Source organism: Neofelis nebulosa, chromosome 1 (assembly GCF_028018385.1).
Source record: "Neofelis nebulosa isolate mNeoNeb1 chromosome 1, mNeoNeb1.pri, whole genome shotgun sequence".
NCBI classification, from domain to species: Eukaryota; Metazoa; Chordata; class Mammalia; order Carnivora; family Felidae; genus Neofelis; species Neofelis nebulosa.
The window spans coordinates 152,695,416-152,715,377 of record NC_080782.1 but is presented as its reverse complement, the minus strand read 5'-3'; the positions used below and the strand labels follow the sequence as shown (position 1 = coordinate 152,715,377).

General features: G+C 42.9%; 1 protein-coding gene across 48 annotated transcripts in view; it reads right to left on the bottom strand.

The window, feature by feature from the left end:
• Positions 1–19,962, bottom strand: part of OBSCN (obscurin, cytoskeletal calmodulin and titin-interacting RhoGEF) — a 198,606-nt gene that overhangs the window by 137,784 nt on the left and 40,860 nt on the right. For 46 of the 48 annotated variants that reach the window (XR_009264959.1, XM_058740572.1, XM_058740604.1 and 43 more), the window contains exons 7-10: positions 19,408–19,683; positions 18,706–18,981; positions 17,805–18,080; positions 334–609 (exon numbers count right to left, since the gene is read on the bottom strand). Coding sequence is in view for 47 of the 48 variants with exons in the window: in XM_058740572.1 (XP_058596555.1) it covers positions 334–609; positions 17,805–18,080; positions 18,706–18,981; positions 19,408–19,683 (1,104 nt within the window). In the remaining variant the exon portion in view is untranslated. The remainder of the gene's footprint in view (positions 1–333; positions 610–17,804; positions 18,081–18,705; positions 18,982–19,407; positions 19,684–19,962) is intronic. The other 2 variants (XM_058740609.1, XM_058740608.1) reach the window with 2 other exon arrangements.

Below are 19,962 nucleotides of genomic sequence, written 5' to 3'. Positions count from 1 at the left end.
TTCAGGCAGAAAAAGTAAATAAATAATCTCAGAATATTGGGCCCAAACCCTGGCTCTTAGGTTTTCTGGCTGTGTGAATATCAGCAAGTTATAGAATTTTCTTAGCTCATATTACAATGAGAATATTCAGAATTCCTCCTCTGAGGTTGTTGTAATGTTTGCACAAGTGAAAAGACAAGAAGCATTCGTAAAATGCTGCCATGGGTATATAATTAATAACTGCTAGCTATATGAAAGCATGATGACAAAATAGACCATTAGATGTCACCTGTGCACACCCCCAATCCTTAACAACTAGCTTAAGGAGCATAAGACAGACGTCAAGGAACTCACCAATGACATCCAGGCGGAAGGAGACCTTCTCCCCCGCAGCCTCACAGCTGTACTCCCCCGCGTCCGCCTTTGCCGTCTGCTGCACCACCAGCCTCCTGCTGCAGCCCTTGGCCTCCACACGCACTCTGGAGCTTGCACTCAGCTTCTTCCTGTCCTTGTACCACGTCACCTCTGTCTTGTCCTGGGCCACCTCACAGCTCAGTGTGGCACTGGCCCCCGCCTTGGTCTGTACCTCACTGTGTGTTGTCTGTCCCTTGGCAAACACCAATACAGGTTCTGGGGATAGGAATGGACAATTAAATGTCTAGAACTGAATAAGGGCCCACCTTCTGGGTCTCAAAACCAGGATTCCTTGGGCACAAGCCTGCCTTGCTCCTGGATCCCTCCACACAGAGAATTCCATACTCAGGAGATGCATAAAGCAAAGAATAGGTTGCTTCTCAGAATCTGAAGGCTCCAGGTCAAATAATTTCCAGGTCAGTATGTGTCATGTTACAGGATTAGGCATTTACCATTTGTGATACCATAATTATCCTAACAAATGGAGGCATATCTTGTCACTTGTACATCAAAGCACAGGTATTTTCAGGGAGAATTTCTTGTGCACTGTCACCAAGAGTGGGTGATGCCCAAGGCACAAGAACACACACACAATGACTTCTAATGCAATCTGTAACTTCTAGCAAGCCAATCACCATTCCTGTAATCAAACCCCTGTCCTTGGGACTGGATGTGGTTTAGTAACTTACTTCTTTTGCTTCACATCACATTACTTCTAGGACCCACTTATTCACTCTAGACTAAATTTTCTTCCTTTTGACGTATATCCATCAGCATTTTTTTTCCAGCAAGGTTTTGTGATGGTAAATTCTCTCCATTTGCTTCCTGAAAACATTTCTATTTCATTCTGAATTTTGAATGATAGTTTGTCTGGATACAGAATTCCAGTTGACAGTATCTTCCCCAGTACATTGAAGGTGATGCCTTCTTTGTGCTCTTCATTGCTGTTGACAAATCTGCAGGAAGGATAACTGCCCTCCCATTAATCTTTATTTTTCTGTGGTTCACTGTGATGTGTCTATCTGTGGACTTATGTTCCCTACATTCCTCATGATCACTTGTAAATCCTGAAGCTTAGGATTCACATCTTCAACCAGTGCTAAAAATTACCTACGTGATTTCTTTCATTATTTCTTCTTCCTCATTCTCTCCAGTCTCTCCTAGAAGTCCTTTTAGACACATGTGTGGCCTTCTGCTTCTCTTCCCCACATCTGTCATTATCTCATTTTTTTAAATCTCTGCTTCATTCTGAGTAACTTCCCCAGATCTATCTTCCAATTCAGTGATTTTTCTTCAGCTATGTCTAATTTGCTACTTATCGCTCCACTAAATTGTTTATCATAAATGTGTTTCCCATTCAAGAAGCTTCCCAAATGTGCTTCTCATTCATTTGGTTCTTTTTTGAATCTGCCTATTCTTTTTCTTACTATTTTACTTTTTTCTTACATTTTCAAGTCTCCCATATAACTCATTTTAAGTATGCTTATTTCAAATACTCTTTCAGATAGTTGTTCTATTATCTGAGGTCCCCAGGTGGCCTAATCCTGATATTTACTGTGACTTCCAACTCTCTTCTATGTAGGATTATTCCTCCGGTGCTTAGATGAATTTTATTGTGAGTGCATCTAGCATGGTTTCCTTAGCCAGTGGTATTAAGTGTGGCCTGGGTGGTGAGGTAACCCACCCACCTGGGCCAAGGCAGAAAGACAAGTGCCCTATAATCTCCCTGAGCTCAAGGCATATTGCTTTATTGGTCCATCTTTTCTTTAATGATGTGGTTTTACAACGTTTCCATCCTTGTATGCTGGTCTCTGTTCCACTTCCTTTTTGCTCCCACAGCCTATTTGCAAGCTGGTGGTGTAAGTCAGATGCAGATCCCTGGGACCCAAAGTCCCCCAATTGTGCACCAACTCATCACCCATTCCTTTAGTTTCTTAGTGCCTCTTCCTTTCTAGCACCTGGAAATGTCCCTTTTTCGTCTTGCCAGTCCAGATATTAACTTAACTTGACTTTATTACATTCTGTCCCACATTTTAAGATGTCTATGATGGGAGAGTTTTCACATTACAGAAGTCCACAGTACCGCTGGAACCCCAAATCCAGATGGGGTGTTTATAAGCCTACCTTTCCACATAAGATTATTCAATTTCATGCACTAGGGACTTTCTGCTTCAGGAATGCCTCTCTATTTTCTCAACAGAAGTCAGTGGAACTCTTGGTTTTTGGCCTGCACATCAAAGCATTGGTATTTTCAGGGAGAATTCTTTACATGCTATCACCAAGAATGGGCACTATCCTTGAGTTACAAGATTTTTAATTGGATTTCTAATATTTTTTAAAATTCAAATAGCCAAAGTAAAAATGGTCCTATTTTTATGCCTTAAATATATTTTTCATGGAGAAAAAGATAAGGCATCCAGGTGGCTGAATTTCACCTACCTGTCCTCAGTGACCTGATACCACCTAGGACAGGTGTCTGGATGGAAGGCAGTGATGATGATCCAAAAATCTATGCAGTGACTGGCAGGGGCTGTGGTCAGCCTCAATGTTCTTTGCTTCTCCTCCCACCCAAGCCCCTCCCTACATGGTCTCATGTCCCCCAGTGTCCCAGGGGGAGGTCCCATCATCATCCACTCCTTCCACGCCACTTCTTCCCCCAGTCCCTCCCACCACAAACATGCCAACAAATCCTGAATCTCCAACCCCAGACCAGTGTCAACTGAGTACCATGCCCAGATAGCTGACCATCCCTGGACATCCCAGGCTAGCATGTCACCTGCTTCTTCCAGCAAATATGCTCCTGTCTACCTGCCATGTCTCATATGGTGACCCCTAGATCTATGTATTCACACATGGGTTTAAGATTCATCTATGTCTCCTGCTTCTCAGCCCACACCCACATGAGCACGAATTCACGCACTCATTATCCCTCTCTGTCCCCTCAACCACAGCCTCTGTTTGACTTGGACATCTCCAGAAGCAAAACCTCTGCAGTAAGATGTCCTTGGGGACCAGATGGGTTAAGTGGAGTCTGCATGCTTCTTGTGGATGCCATGCCCACCTGAGCTTCTGCCACATCTGCCCTCCCAGCCAACAGCTTTGCTTTTGGAATCATGGTCTCTCTATCATTTCTCCACCCATGAGGCTACCACCAGATGAGTCCTCACAAACACTACCATGTGAAAGCAGAGAACACCTAACCACACAGCCAACTGTCACCTTTATCCATAACCAGCTGAACACACAACTTTCATACTGTACAGTGAGGCACCTCCTATTCATTTTGTGGCCCCAGACTCAGCTGCATCCCCAAGGTGGGGTTGCACCAGGTCTCCGTTATTTCTGACATTCACTTCATAGGAGTCCTCACAGACTAATCTTAAAGAAAACTGTATCTCTTTGATATGCATGTCATGAAATCATTCCTGATCACACTGTGTGTGTGTGTGTGTGTGTGTGTGTGTGTGTGTCTATGTGTATATATGTGGGGGTATGCAGGTACGGTGTATGTGCACATATATGTGTGTGCATGTCTTTGTACACGTGTTTAAACGTGTGTATGTTGTTGTATGTGTTTAAATGTGCATGTATGAAGACGCCTGGGTGGCTCAGTTGGTTAAGCATCTGACCTCGGCTCAGGTCATGATCTCATGGTTTGTGGGTTCAAGTCCCACATCAGGCTCTGTGCTGACAGCTCAGAGCCTGGGGCCTGCTTTTGGACTCTGTGTCTCCCTCTCTCTCTGCACTTTCCCCACTTTGTCTCTCTCTCTCTCAAAAATAAACAAACTTTAAAAATATACATGTATGTATGTGTATATGTGTCATGTATGTATGTTTGTGTGTATATATGTTTGTGAGTGTGTATGTGCATTGAAATGTATGTGAATACATATATGTCTATTCATGTGTGTATGTGTGTTGTGAGCATGTATATGTGTTTATGTACATGGGTATATGTATGTCTATGCATGTGTGTATGGATGAGCATGTATGTGTTTAAATGTGCATGCATGTGTATGTGTGTGTGTTTGAGATGGCCTGCCACTATCTGTGCCCAGGAAGAAGCACATGTGGGAGCCCTCCATGATTACTCTGACCCCACCACACCATGAGGCCCCCAGCTACAGTGTTTTGCCTTCAAAATTCACTAGAATGAGTTATAAATATCCCTGAAAGGGTGCTTAGGATTTGTCCCACACTAGAAATGCCAAAGTTTGGGTCCATCTGCATAGTTACAGAAAATTAAAACCCATATTTTTACAAAAACACCTGCACTTGGTTCCAGTTCTGGGCATAAACACTCCACCGTGTTTCAGTCACCAAATGCAGCCACAGGACCATGGAGCAGCCATCTGAAGATTCTCAAAGTAAGCAGCAGCAGGCAGATTGGGGAGAAAAACCAGAATTCAAAGTCCACCAAACCAGAAGTGAGTCTACCTTTCCCCCCTTGCCTGCACTCAAGGCAGCTCAACATCCAGAAGCAGGTCCCCATCCTTCTCCCAAAACTTAGGGAAGAGAACCCCGAGTGCTGAGAGAGAATGGAAGATACCCCATTTTTTCTCCATGTTCTCATGCCCCAGCCCATGAAGATTAGAGACCCCTAGAACACTGAGGGTATAGAATATAGTATTCCTATGCAACTGAAAGAGGACACTGATCTTTCTCTTTTCTATCATTCTGCCACTGGACACCGGTGCAGGTGGGACCATTAAAAGCAAGTATCACAATAACATGCCTAGAGCTCCAGCTTCCCAACTAAAGAACTGAAAAAGAAGACAGAAGATCTGGAACAGGTGGTTGTCCAGAAATGCCAGGGATCACCACTGAGTCACATTTGAGTGAATATGACCCCAAAAACCAAACCAAAAATTTTGAACTCTGAACTGGGCAGAGGCCACTGTCCAGAGCCACACCTACCACTAGGTGGGCACATTCAGGACAGATTCAAATGGCACTGCAAAGTCTCTGTAAAGAAAACAATCTACGGGGAGTTGGCAGGAACCCATAGCCTGAACTCAACAAGGCCTATTTCCAGCTTTACTAAGATCAACATACCTCATTAAATGTAATACTCAAGGTTTCAAAACATACCATTCAGTATATACGGGATGCCATCCAAAACAGCCCCCTGAAAAACCAGGAAGCTCTCAGTTCACATGCATAGGATAGGACTATTAACAGATACCAATGTCAAAATGACACAGATGCTGGAAATATCTGACAAAGATTTTCAAGCAACTATTACAAAAATGGTCCAACAAATGAAAGCAAATACTCTTGAAAGAAATGGAAAGACAGAAACTCTCAACAAAGAAAAACAAGATATAAAAACCCAAATGGACCTTTTACAAGTGGGGAAATAAAATAATTGAAATAACTCACTGAATGGGCTCAGTAGCAGAATGAAGACAACAGAAGACTTACTGAACTTGAAGATAAATCAATGGAAATTATTCCATCTAAACAAGAGCAAGAAAGGGAGTTTTTAGATAGAGCCTCAGGGACCTATGGGATGAAACCAAAAGGACTGAAATTCATCTCATCAGTCCTGGAAAGAGAGGAGTAAAGGTCAGAAAAATATTTTCAAGAAACAGTAGTTCAAACCTTTTCAAATTTGGTAAAAGACATTAACCAGATTATGAGAGCCCAGTAAAACTCAGACAGAATAAATCCAAAGAAATCCACACCTAGACACACCATTTCAGAGCCACTGAAAATTAAAAGACAAAGACTCTTGAAAGCAGGCAGAGAATACAAACCCATGATTTGTAGGGGAACAGCTTGAGTGACCATGAATTTTTCTCATCGAAAATTAGTGCTGAAAGAAAGAACCATCAGCCCAGAATTCTGTATCTAGCAAAAATATCCTTCAGGAATGAGGATAAAATAAAGACATTCTGTATGAAAGGAAGTTAAGAAAACTCACTGTCAGCCAATCGCCTCTACAAGAATTACTAAGGGAAATGACATTGTAGGAAGATTCAGAGCATCAGGAATTAAGGAAGACCAACACACATGGTAAATATTTGGGTGTTATGGACTATGAACTGTCTTCCCTCCCATGATCCATTTGTTGAAGTCCTAACCCCCAATTTTGGCATTAGGACACTTAAGGAGTTAATTATGGTTAAAAGAGTTCATAAGGGTGAGACCCTAATCCAATAGGACTGGCACCTTTATAAGAGAGAGATACCAGAGATCTCTCTTGCTCTCCATAAACCCACAGAAACCAGGCCAGAAAAGGAGGCCTCACCAGTACATGGCCAAGCTGGCACCTTGATCTTGGGCTTCTAGCTTCCAGAACTATGAGAAAATAAATTTATGTTGTATACACCACACAATCTGTGGTGTGTGTGTGCGTGTGTGTGTGTGTGTGTGTGTGTGTTTAAGTAGGCTTCAAGCCCAGCACAGAGCCCAATGCAGGACTTGAACTCATGACCCTGATATCAAGAACCAGACCCTTAAGCGACTGAACCACCCAGGCTTTCCCTGTGGCCTTTTGTTATGGAAGCCTGAGTTGACTAATACACTGGTGAAACAAAATAGACTATTCTTCTTCCATTGAAATCTTTGGAATATATTTGATCATTGAAATCAAGAATTACCACATTGTCTGATGAGGTTTTCAATGGTAGACATAGTGCATAAAACAACTAATAACATAATGGTAGGAGAGTAAAAGGACCTACAAATTGATAAAAGTTCTACATCCCAATTGAAGTAGTAAAATAATGATTCTAAGGAGTTGAATATGTTTAACACAATCCCTAGGGTGACCACACAAAAATATACATAGAACCACAACAGACAAATTAAAATGGAATACTAAAAACATGCCAAATGACCCAAAAATGCAGGAAATGTGAAAAAAAGGGAAAAAGACAAAAAATAGAAGCAAATAATAAAATAGTAGACCTAAACATACCAATTATTTCATTAAATGGATATAGTGTAAACACACTGATTATAAGATAGAAATTGTCAGAATTGATTTTTTAAAATGTACCAACTTTATGTTAGCTACAAGAAATCCACTTCAAATATGTGTAGGTAAAAATAAAAGAATTTTAAAAATATACACAGTGCAAGCAGTAATCAAAACAAAACTGGAATATTTATATTAATATCATATTAAAATTAATTTATATTAATATTATTATATTAAAATTAAAATAAAGTAAACCTTTGAGCCAAGAAAATTACCAGAGATATTATAAAGATAAAAGAGTTACATTTACAAAGAATGCATAACAATACTAAATGAGTAAGCCCCTGACAACAGAGCTTCAACACATGCAAAGTAAAAACTGACAGAACTGAAAGTAAAATAGAAAGTCCACATGTATAGCTGAAGTTTTCAACACTCTTCACACAATTGATTGAACTAGTAGACAGAAGATCATCAGGGGTATAGAAGAATCAAACCATCAACCAGCATGACCTAACTCATATTTGTAAGGCATTCCACCCAACAGCAACAGAATATACCTTCCCTTCAACTATACGTGGAACATTTACCAACATAGGCCATAGTAGTTCAGAAAAGAAATTTCTAAAACATTTTTTAAATTGAAGTAATACAAAGTATGTATGTATGTATGTATGTATGTATGACCAAAATGGAATTAGACTGGAAGTCAATAACAGAAAGATAAGAGCATGCTTCTGAAAAATATAGAAGTCAAAGAAGTCTCAAAGGAAATTAGTAAATATTTTAAAGTGAACAACAATGAAAATCAACATATCAAAATTTTTAGGATAAATTTAAAGCAATGCTTAGTGAAACTTTAACACTATTAAATATTTTTAATAGAAAAGAAAAAATTCAATCATTAATCTATACTTCCACCTTAAGAAATTAGAAGCAAATAAACCAAGAGCAAGCAGAAAGAAAAGTAATAAAGATAAGAACAGAAATCAGTTAGATTGAAAAAATAGAGAAATCAATGAAAACCATATCTGGTTCTTTGAAAAGATCAGTAAAATTGATAAATCTCTAACAAGACTAGTAAAGAAAAAAGAGAAAAGACCTAAACTAACAATGTCAGGAATGGAACAGAACATCTCCCAGACCCTGCTGGCATTAAAAGTATAATAAGAAAACATTATGAGCAATTCTATGCACATAAATCAAACAAATTTGATGAGACAAAACAATTCCTCAAAAACCACAAACTACTAAAACTTGCCCAAGAGGAAATAGGTAACTTGAACAGTTTCATCACTATAAATAAAATGTTTTCAAAGTTTAAATCTTCTAAAGAAACAAATTTCTAGGTTAGAAAGACTTCACTGACTTTATCAGGGAAATAACTAAAACAAAAATAAAGAAGGAAGAGAAGGGGCGCCTGGGTGGCTCAGTTGGTTAAGCATCTGACTTCGGCTCAGGTCATGATCTCGTGGTTCGTGGGTTCAAGCCCCGTGTCGGGCTCTGTGCTGACAGTTTGGAGCCTGCTTCGTATTCTGTGTCTCCCTCTCTCTCTGTCCCTCCCCCACTTGCCCTTTCTCTCTCTCTCTCTCTCAAAATAAAAAAAATTAAAAATTAAAAAAAAGAAGGAAGAGAAATCACATTGATTCTACACAATCTCTCACAGAAAACAGATGAGAAGAGAACTCTTTCCAACCTATTTTGTGAGGCCAGCATTACTCTGGTGACAAAACCAGACAAAGACAGTATAAGAATACTACAAGCCAGAATTCCTTAAGAAAATAAATATAAGAATACTCAACCAAACAACATCACATTGAATCAGAAACAGGTAAAAAGAATAACAAACCACAATCAAGTAGCCTTAATCCCAGGATTACAATGCTGGTTAAATATTTTAAAATCACTCAAAGAGATGTCAGCAAAAATGGCAAAATAACTTTTTAAAAATTGCATAAACCTTGCAAAATTGTTGCAGTCAACTTTTTTAGTGTTCTGGAAATTAACGGAAGGCTTGCAGCAATCTAGGAGGCATGTACTCAAGGAAAACAGCTGAATCTCAGTAAGAACATCAAGATTTGTGGTGTTTTAACATACCCAATCCTCATACTCTCCTCCCTAACTCTGAGGTAGCCTGGAAAACCAACAGTCCACAATCACAGGGAACACTGGCACTTGGAACCCACATGAGGGAGTAGAATGAGACAAGAGCTCTTTCACAGCCCATTCCCAGGGAATTATCATTATTTGACCTATTGGTGGTTCACTGGCAAACTCCACTCACAAGCCTGTCTGTCTGTCTGTCTGTCTGTCTGTCTGTCTGCCTTCATTCCTTCTTTCCTTATTATTCAAACCTAAACAGAAGGCCATCCCATGCAAACAGCCTTTTCCCCATTGGCATTTGTTAAAAACAATCACATGCACTACTGATCATGGCTGCTCGAAGTGGGGTCACAGTCAGGCAGAGAAGAGGCTAACTAATCAGCTTACAAGGAAAAGCTGAAGAATGAGATGTCTATAGAGGGCTTTGGAAAGCTCTGGCACATCCCTGGGCATCTAGAAGTCCACATATATATGTATACTCAGGAAACACTTGAATAGGCCCTAAAGTCACACATCAGGCTAACCTTGAGGCTGTAAAGCATAAAGTAAGGACAAGTGTAAATTCAGAAACTGCCTTGCTGAGTGGCATATGCATGTAACAACACAATGGCCCTTGGCAAGAACTGGGAGACCTCTTGGTTACTAGCATCTAAGGAAATCACTACAAAACCATTAGCTGACCAATAAACTAACCAATCAGAGACTTCAGTGGTTCACACAGCACAAAAATGCATACTTCACAGAAGTCGTTCAGAAAAGTCACTGGACACACAAACAACAGCAACAATAACAAAAAGCAACAACAACAACCTGGGGGAGGGGTTGGAGAATCTGAACTCAAGTTCCCATGTTAAATTATTTAACATTCCACTTATCAACAAAGAATGACATGGCATGCAAAGAAGCATGGCCTGTTACAGGAAAGGAAGCAGTCAACAGGAACTGTCCCTGAGAACACCCAGATACTATCTCACCAGTCAAAGTCATTATGTCATCCAGTTAAAATATGTTCAGAGAACCGAAGGAAATCATTTCTCATAGAATAAAGTAATGTTTGAGGAAAATGTCTCACCAAGTAGAGAATATCAATAACAAGATAGATCTCTAAAACTAAATAGAAATTCTATATTTGAAAAGTATAACTGAAATGGAAAGTCACTAGAGGGGTTCAGCATCTGCTTTGAGCACACAGAAGGAAGAATTAGCACATTTGAACATAGGTCTCTTGAAATTATCCAGTCTGAGGAGCAGAAAGAAATAAGAATGAAGAAAAATGAACAGAGCCTTAGATGCCCATTGGCCAATATATGCACATGGGGGATATTTATAGGGAGAGGGCAAGAGGAAGAGGCACCGAGAATGTTTAAGAAAAAAATGATCAAAAATCTCTAAAATTAACATCCAAGAAGTTCAACAAACTCCAAGCAAGACAAACTAATGGAGAGCCACACGGAGAGAGATTATATCAAAATTGTCAAAAGCCAAAAACAAAAAGAATCTTTAAAGCAGAAAGAGAAAAGCCAGTTGTCACAAGTACTCCTACTAAGAGTGACAGTGTATTTCCCTTCAGAAACCATAGAGGTCAGAAGGTAATGGGTGATGTGTTTAAACTTCTCAGTGAAAAAAAAAAAAAACTATCAACCAAGAACTTAATATCTGACAAAACTATCCCTAAGAGTGAAGGAGAAATTAATACATTCCCAGTCAAACAAACACAGGATTTTGTTGCATTATAACTACCCTACAAGAAATGGTAAATAGGCATTTCAGGTTTAGATGAAAAAACACTGACAGTAACTTAAAATCATATGTAAAAATAAAGGACAAGAATAAATATATTTACCAGTAAAGGACACTGGTAAATATAAAAGCCAGTATTTTTAGTTTTTAACTATTCTTTTTTCCCAGATGACTTAAAATGCAAATGCATGAGCAATAATTGTAAAACCATAAAGTTAACTGACTAAATTTGGTATGTGAAGACATAATTTATGATGATAACAACATAAAGCTGTCCTTTGTGTGTGCACACAGAGCTGTAAAGAAGCAATTTCTTATTTAAACTAAGATGGTATAATTTTAAACTTGATTATTATAAAGTTAAGATGTTAACTGTCAAAACCACTAACAGTAGACAGTAGACACTAAGAAAAAACTAGACAGGTAGGTAGGTACGAAGGTATATAGACAGACAAAAGAGTAAATATTGTACATAAACATATATGATATATATAAAGTCATGTTAAATTAAATATAATAAATATATATACTTAGTTCTGAGTACAGAAAAGGAAGTGAGAAGGAAATGAAAATAGAAAAAAATAAGTTAAATGTAAAAAACAGTAATAGAGAAAATGAGGAACAAAAAAGATATGACATATTAAAAGAGAAAAATACAGGGTGCTTGGGTGGCTCAGTCGGTTGAGCGTCCAGCTTTGGCTCAGGTCATGATCTCATGGCACATGAGTTAAAGCCCTGCATCAAGCTCTGTGCTGACAGCTCAGAGCCTGGAGTCTGCTTCAAATTCTGTGTCCCCCTCTCTCTCTGCCCCTCCCCTGTTCACACTCTGTCTCTCCCTCTCTCTCAAAAATAAAGAAACATTTTTTTAAAATTTTAAAGAGAAAAAAATAGTAGAAGTCCTTCTTTGTAAATATTAATTTAACTGTTAATAGTAATTCTCCAACTAAAAGGTGGAGATTGGCAAAACAGATTAAAAAAAATATATGCTGTCTACAAGAGACTCACTTTAGATCCAAAGACACAAATAGGGTTTTTTGAAACAAATAATTTTAAAGTGAAGATATGCTCCTTACAAAGAGCAACCAGACAAGATGGTTTTTATGTTGTCAGGTTGAACAGACTTTAAGGCAAACCATTACAAAACACTATATATTGATTGAATAATGTATTGATTAAGGACATCATAAGTTGATAAAAGGGACAACTCATCAAGAAGATCTGATAACTATGAACATAAGCACAACTCACAGGAGAGACCAAACTACACGAAGTGAAAACCAACTGATTAAAGAGAGAAACAGACAGTCGTACAATAATAGTTGGATAATTCAATGCCCCACTTTCAGTAATGGACATACAGCCAGACAGGAGCTCACTAAATAAACAGCAGTGCACACCAGCAGACCCAGCTGAGTCTACAGAACTCTTCAGCCAACCACAACAGGAAACACACTTCACTAAAGCACAGAGCATGGGAGAGGCCAGGAAACAAGTCTCAATAAATGTAAAAAGATTGAAATAATACAAACAGTCTTTTCCAACCACAGTGGAGTGAAGCTAGAAATCAATAATAGAAGGAAAACTGGAAAATTCACAAGCCTGTCAAAATGAAACAATGCACTCTTAAAAAATTATAAGGAAAATTAGAAAACATTTTGAGATAGATGGAAATGAAAACACAACACCTCAGGACTACTAAGGTGCACTGAAAGTAGCGCTGATAGTTGTATATTATAGGTCTATGTCAAAACAGACGAGCACAAATCAATAACTTAACTTCGCACTTTAAGAAACTATGGAGCACCTGAGTGGATCAGTTGGTTAAGTGTCTGACTCTTGATTTCGGCTTCAGTCACGATCCCAGGAACATGGGATTGAGCCCCACGTCCAGCTCCACACTGAGTGTGGAACCTGCTTAAGATTCTCTTTCTTTCTCTCTGCCCATCCCCCCTCACATGCACACACATTCTCTCTCTAAAAAACCATAAAACTATAAACAAAACTATAAACTATAAAACTATAAAGCTTAAAACTATAAAACTATAACAAACCTATAAAGAGTAAGCAAAACCCCAAGTTAGAAGAAGGAGGGAAATAAAGACTGGAGTGGAGACATGAAATAGAGAATAAAAAAGCAATAGAAAGAACAAAGGACATTTTTAAAAATCCACAAAATTGACAAACCTTTAGCTAGACTGACCCAGAAAGTTTGAAGTCTCAAATTATTAAAACAGAAATAAATGTGGGGACATCAGTACAGATCTTAGAGAAATTAAAAGCATGGTAAGAGAATACCATGAACAATTGTATGCCAACAAATTGGACAATCCAGACAAAATGGACAAACTCACAGAAATACACAAATTATCAAAACTGACCCCAGAAGAAATAGAAAATCTGAACAGACCTACAAAAAGTAAAAAGGTTCAATCAATAATCAACAACAAAATGAAAGGCATCTAGACTGTAAATAAAGAAGTAAAACTATCTGTACATGCAGGTGACACCTTTGTGTATCTAAAAAAATATCCTTAGGGGCGCCTGGGTAGCGCAGTCAGTTGAGCGTCTGACTCCGGTTCAGGTCATGATCTCATGGTCCATGAGTTCGAGCCCTGTGTCGGGCTCTGTGCTGACAGCTCAGAGCCTGGAGCCTGCTTCATATTCTGTGTCTCCCTCTCTCTCTTCCCCTTCCCTGCTCATGCTCTGTCTCTCTCTGTCTCTCAAAAATGAATAAACATTAAAAAATGTTTTTAAATATCCTTAGGAATCCATGAAAGAATTAATAGGTGAGTAAACCAGTTCAGCAAGGTTGTAGGACTCAAGGCCAATATTCAAAAGTTAGTTCTGTTTCTGTGTATTAGCAACAAACCATCTGAAAGTGAAATTAAGAAAACAATTCCATTTAAAGAAGCATCAAGAAAAATGAATGCATGGCAACAAACTCCACAAGTCTTTTACACTGAAGACTGTAAAATTTTGGAAAAAAAATTAAAAAGCTTGATAAATAGACAGGTAGCCTGTATTTACGGATCAGAAGATTAATGTTGTTAAAACAGCAATACTCGAATTGATCTACACATTCAGTACTATAATAATCAAAATACCAGCTGTCATTTTTGCAAAATTTGAAAGCTGATCTTAAAATTCAAGTGGAAATGCAGGGACCTCAAATACTCAAAAAAAATCTTAAAAAAGAAAAATGAACAAAGTTTGAGGACTCACACTTGCCAATTTCAAAACCCACCACAAAGCTACAGTGATCTAAACTGTGGTACTGACATAGAACAGACAGTTCTATGTATCAATAGAACAGAATTGAGAATCCAGAAGTAAATCCCAACATTGACGGTCAGATGATTTTTTTAGTGTTTATTTTTGTGAGAAAGAGGGAAAGAGAGAGCACGCATGCACACGTAGTGGAGGAAAGGCAGAGAGAGGGAGACAGAGGATCTAAAGTGGGCTCCACACTGTCAGCACAGAGCCTGATGCGGGGCTCAAACGCATGAGCTGTGAGATCATGACCTGAGCCTAAGTCCAATGCTCAACCAACTGAGCCACCCAGATGCCCCAATATCAACTTATATTTGACAAATGTACCAAGAAAACTCACTGGGGGAAACGTCTGCTCAACATACAGTGCTGGAATAACTGAATCCCCACATGCAGAGAATGAACCTGGATCCCTATATCACACCATATAGAAAAACTAACTCAAAGTGAATCAAAGACCTAAATGTAAGAGCAAAAACTAGACAACTCTTAGAAGAAAACAGGTGTCAACTGGTGTGACCTTGGATCAGGCACTGGTTTCTTAGGACACCAAACATACAAGCAACAAAAGAGGGTGCATTGTATTTCATCACAATTAAAAAACTTTTGTGCATCAAAGGACACTCTTAGCAAAGTGAATGGCAGAAAATATTTGAAAATCTTTTATCTGATAAGGATCTAGTATCCAGAATATGTAAGGAACTCTTACAATGCAACAATAAAAAGATAACAGAATTTAAAAATAAGGCAGAAGACCTGAATAGACATTTCTCCAAAGAAGACATGCACATGACCAACATGTACATGAAAAGATGCTCAACATCATGCATCATCTGGAAAATTCAAAACAAGACCACAATGAGATACCTCCTCATGCCCACTAGTGTGGCTAGAAGCAAAAAACAAATAGATAAAAATAATGAGCACTGGCAAGGATGTGGAGAAAGACCTTTGCACACTGTTGGTGGGAATGTAAAAGGGGGCAGCCACTGTGGAGAATGGTCCTCCAGGGAGTTAAGCATAAAATTACTTATGACCAAGCAACCCCAAGAGAACTGAAAATATATGTTCACCCATGTAAGAATGTTCTAGCAGCACTGTTGGTAACAGCCAAACACTAGGATCAACCATGATATGCGTTAGCTGATAAAAAGATGAAATGTGGGACGCAATCCACATGGTGGAAATGTTACTGGCCATAAGAGAATTAAGCACTGATGGTACAGCATGGATGGACCTTGGAAACATGGTGCTCGATGGAAAGAGCCGGACTCAAGAGTCTACATGCTGTATGACTCCATTTAAATAAAGTGTCCACAACAGGCAAACCCACAGAGGCATAAAGTGGATTCATGAGTCCATGGGGGAGGGTAAACACAGGGTGATGGTGGGTTTAGCATGTCACAGCGTTATGACAATGTTCTAGAACTAGGTGGTGGTGCAGTCGATCACACAGCCTTGTGAATGTACTAAAACCACAGAATTGTATGCTGTACAAGGGTAGACTTTATGGCATTTTACTCAATTACATGGCACCAGTTCCTGTTCAGCCTCCTATCCCAAGCCTCAACACACCACCAGCTGCCTTCCAGAACTTTTCGGGCACCCTGATGTACACTCACTCCCTGAGCACCACCCGCCTGATACACTTGGGCTCATCCTCCAGGACTTGATGCCAGGACCCTCCTGCCTGGACCTCAGCCCCAGCCCCACCAAGCAAGCTGTTGTCCCCTCTCTTCCCTACCTCACCCCCAGAACCTTGGTTCAGAGGCCAGATTTCACAGTGTCTGGACGGGAGGCCTGTGCTTCTCACAGAGCACCAGGGATGGTCTTATGGACAGAGTCTCTCAGCAAAGTCTTAGAAGCTCTGTTACTACTTCGCAGAAAACGAAACTGAGTCACAGGTGGCAGGATCAAATGACCACAAATGGGGGGCCTAGGACAGCAAGCTTTGTTCTTTCCCAGGTCTGGAGGCCAGGAGACAGGTGAAGGTGCCATAGGGCCGCGCTCCCTTGGAAGGTTCCAGGAGGGTCCCTCCTGCCTCTCCCAGCTGCCAGGGCCCCAGGCATTCTGGGCTCATGGCTGTGCCCAGATCCCCAATCTCTGCCTCTGTCTCCATGTGGCCATCTCAAATCCCCCTCCCTCATCTCATAAGGACCCACCCTGATCCAGGATGCTCTCACCTCAAGATCCACCTCAACCTTGATCACCTCTGCAAAGACCCCATGTCCACATTAGGCCACGTTCTGAGGTCTGGGGGCACAGGTGAGTTTCAGGGACACACAACACTGACAAGTTGCCCCAGTCACCCAACAGAGGTTAGATCTGACCCTATCTACACTCTGATCCCTGCACTGCTTGCCTTGAACAGGGTGTCCAATCTCAGCGTGCAGCCACCCCGTGGGACAGGGCAGTCCCAGCACACACACAGGCCAGCCATGTAACCACTGGCCCACCTCCTCCACTCTCGACGTCCCACTGCTGAGGCAGTAGGGCCAGAGGTACATTTTTCCAGGCTATCTGCAGGGGGGTGTGGCCATCAGAGTGTTTGAAACCACTGAGTTTGTGATAATTTATTGCACAGCAGACAAAAAAGGAATAAAAAAACACCTCTTGCATGTTTTCCCACCTTGAATGTGATGGCCAGAGCTGTGGAAGCCATCTTGTGACCATGAGGCAACAAGCATTAGAAAGATCCTTATCTTGTGTTCAGGAAGGCAGAGAATTAGAGACAGACAGAAACTGTGTCCCCGGGATGTCCCTGTGATAGACTGTTAGAAGTGGTCCCTGATAAGCCAAGCCTCCCTGCGTCCACATCCCTCAACGGTGGGGTCTACTTCTCCCCCACCTTGAAACCAGACTGGCCTTATGCCTGTCTTTCCACCATACAAGATGACGGAGGTCACACTCTGAGCACAGACATTAACGAGCCCTGTAGCTCTGCTATGCCCTGAGGGGAAGGAGCCGGCTCTCCACAGGAAGAAATGGGCCCTGGGGTGAGGCATCATGAGGAAAGAAAGGGATCCCAGACAGAGGAGTGAGCCTCGCCAGCATCACAAGGAGAGAGAGGCTTGCTGTCCCCGATAGATGCATCCACTGAAACCACCCCTACTAGGACCTCAGATGCATGGATGAAGCCAGGCTGGATCTTCCTGTCCCAGCAGAAATGAACAGTCTCACTGAGCCCTGCCCGAGTTCCTAACCACAGAACCAACCGTCTCCAAAGTTTGGGGGTACTTCTTACATGGCACCAGATAACTGACTGATACAGGCCCTGACCAAGCTGCAGATCACTGCCCCAGCCCCCACCTATATACTTCCTCCAGGCCTGTTCCTGGGATACGGTCATACATCTGCCTCATCAACTGACCTGTCATGTCCAGGCAGAAGGAGACCTTCTCTCCCCTGGCCTCGCAGCTGTACTCCCCGGCGTCCACCTTCCCCGCCTGCTGCACCACCAGCCTCCTGCTGCAGCCCGTGGCCTCCATGCGCACTTTGGAGCTGGCACTCAGCTTCTTCCCGCCCTTGTACCACGTCACCTCCGTCTTGTCCTGGGCCACCTCGCAGCTCAGCATGGCGCTGGCCCCCACCTTGGCCTGCACCTCACTGTGTGCCGGCTGCCCCTTGGCAAACACGGCTGAGGGCTCTAAGGACAGGGAGGGACAGGTGGTCAGAGGTCTTAGTTAGGTGAGGTTCCCCAAGACCTGGAGCCAAGGCACAGACATGCTGTAGACTCCAGGCCACCTTGGGAATCCTTCATGTCAGGTGCTGCCAGTGGGACCCTCCTCAGGCACAGGGTGGGGCTTGTGCCCTGACCCCTCTGAGCATGATGGGTACCCCGGCTGGTGCCTGGGGACAGATGGAGGGAGGCATGGGGGGCAGTGGCCAAGACCCTACTAAGGCAAAGCCAGATCCTGAGAATCCACCAAGATGCACCAATAGGTTCTAGAAAGAGCCAGAGCCTCGTCCATCAAGATACCAATTTAACCTGCCGAGGTGGCTTCCGGCACCTTTTGGGTCTTGCCAGCCTCACTTTTTCATCCTCGAAAAGAGAAAAGGGCTGCAAATTTCTTATCTTTTATTCTTCATACCCACACTCCTCTCTCATCTAAACGTTAGTTCTGTGGGCACCTTCTTTCCCCAATTCCGGAAGCAACTGCACCCCCACAAGCATTCTTGGAAAAAAGGAAGGGCCGGGCAGCTTGGCCTCACAAGTGCTTGATGCAGCCGGACCTGCTTCCTACCACCAAGTCCTGGAGGCTGCAGCTCACCACTGACACGCAGCTGGAAGTCCACGGAGTCCTCGCCCACACGGCATGAGTAGGTGCCCTCATCCTGCTTGGTGACCGAGGCTGCCACCAGCCGGTGCCACGTTCCCACGTCCTCCTGCAGGAAGCGCTGGCTGGAGCGGCTGAGCTCTGTGCCATCCTTGTACCAGCGCACACAAACCTGGGCCTCAGAAGTCTCACATTCAAAGTGGGCTGGGCCCCCGGCCACGGCATCCACCAAGCCACCAGCTGTGTCCTTGTGCAGAAAGGGAGTGAGCCCTGCAAGGGCACATGGGCAGGTCAGGGAGCTGGCAGAGCCCTGGCCACACGTCCACCCACTCAGACAGCAGATGGAGATGCCCAGAGCTCCAGGGCCTCACTGACCAGGGTCCCATTCAGAGGCAGGACTGGCCTGGGATGCTGACCTCCAACCACTCATGCACCACCTGCTCTTAGGAAGACCCTCCCCACCCTCTCACAGGCTGTCCACCTCTCACACCATAGTGTCACTGGAGCCAGTTCCCCAGACTCCCGCTCCCCAAGATCAGCTAAGTCCCCCACCCTCCCACAAGGACAGAGGACAGGGGCTCCCACTGCCCAGACCCCCTAGAGCCTGCCCAGAGCTGGGAACATAACGTGTGGCCGTGACCATGGTGATGGTGGGCAGGCGAGGACGTGGACACACACACACACAGAGGACATCACCTTGCACCAACAGCTGGTAGGCGATGCGGCCCCCACGGCTGACACACTCGTACAGGCCAGCATCGTCTCGCACCACATCCCGCACCAGCAGTGCCCACTGTCCGGCACTCGCCTGGACCTCGTATTTGGGGCCCAGGGGCAGCACGTGGCCGTCCTTCAGCCATGTCACCGCCGCAGCCTGGTCTGAGAGCTCTGCCAAGAGCTGCGCCTCCTCATGCAGCCGGGCCAGCACTTCCCTCACAGCTGCCACTGGACGCTTGGCGGCCAGCCCTGGGGCTGTGTGGGGCCACACAGGTGGACACAGGAGACATAGATAGAGGGGTGGACAGGGGGGGGGGGGGGCAAAGGGGGAGGGGGCAGAAGGGGAGGGAGCAGAGGGAGAGGGGGCAGAGGGAGAGGGGTGGACAGATGGGGAGGGGACAATGGGGATGGACAAAGGGAGGGGACATTGGGGAGGGGACAGAGGAGGTGGACAGAGGGAGAGGGGGCAGAGGGAGGGGGTGGACAGAGGAGGCAGACAGAGGGGACGGACGGGGACAGGGAGGGGGAGGGGAC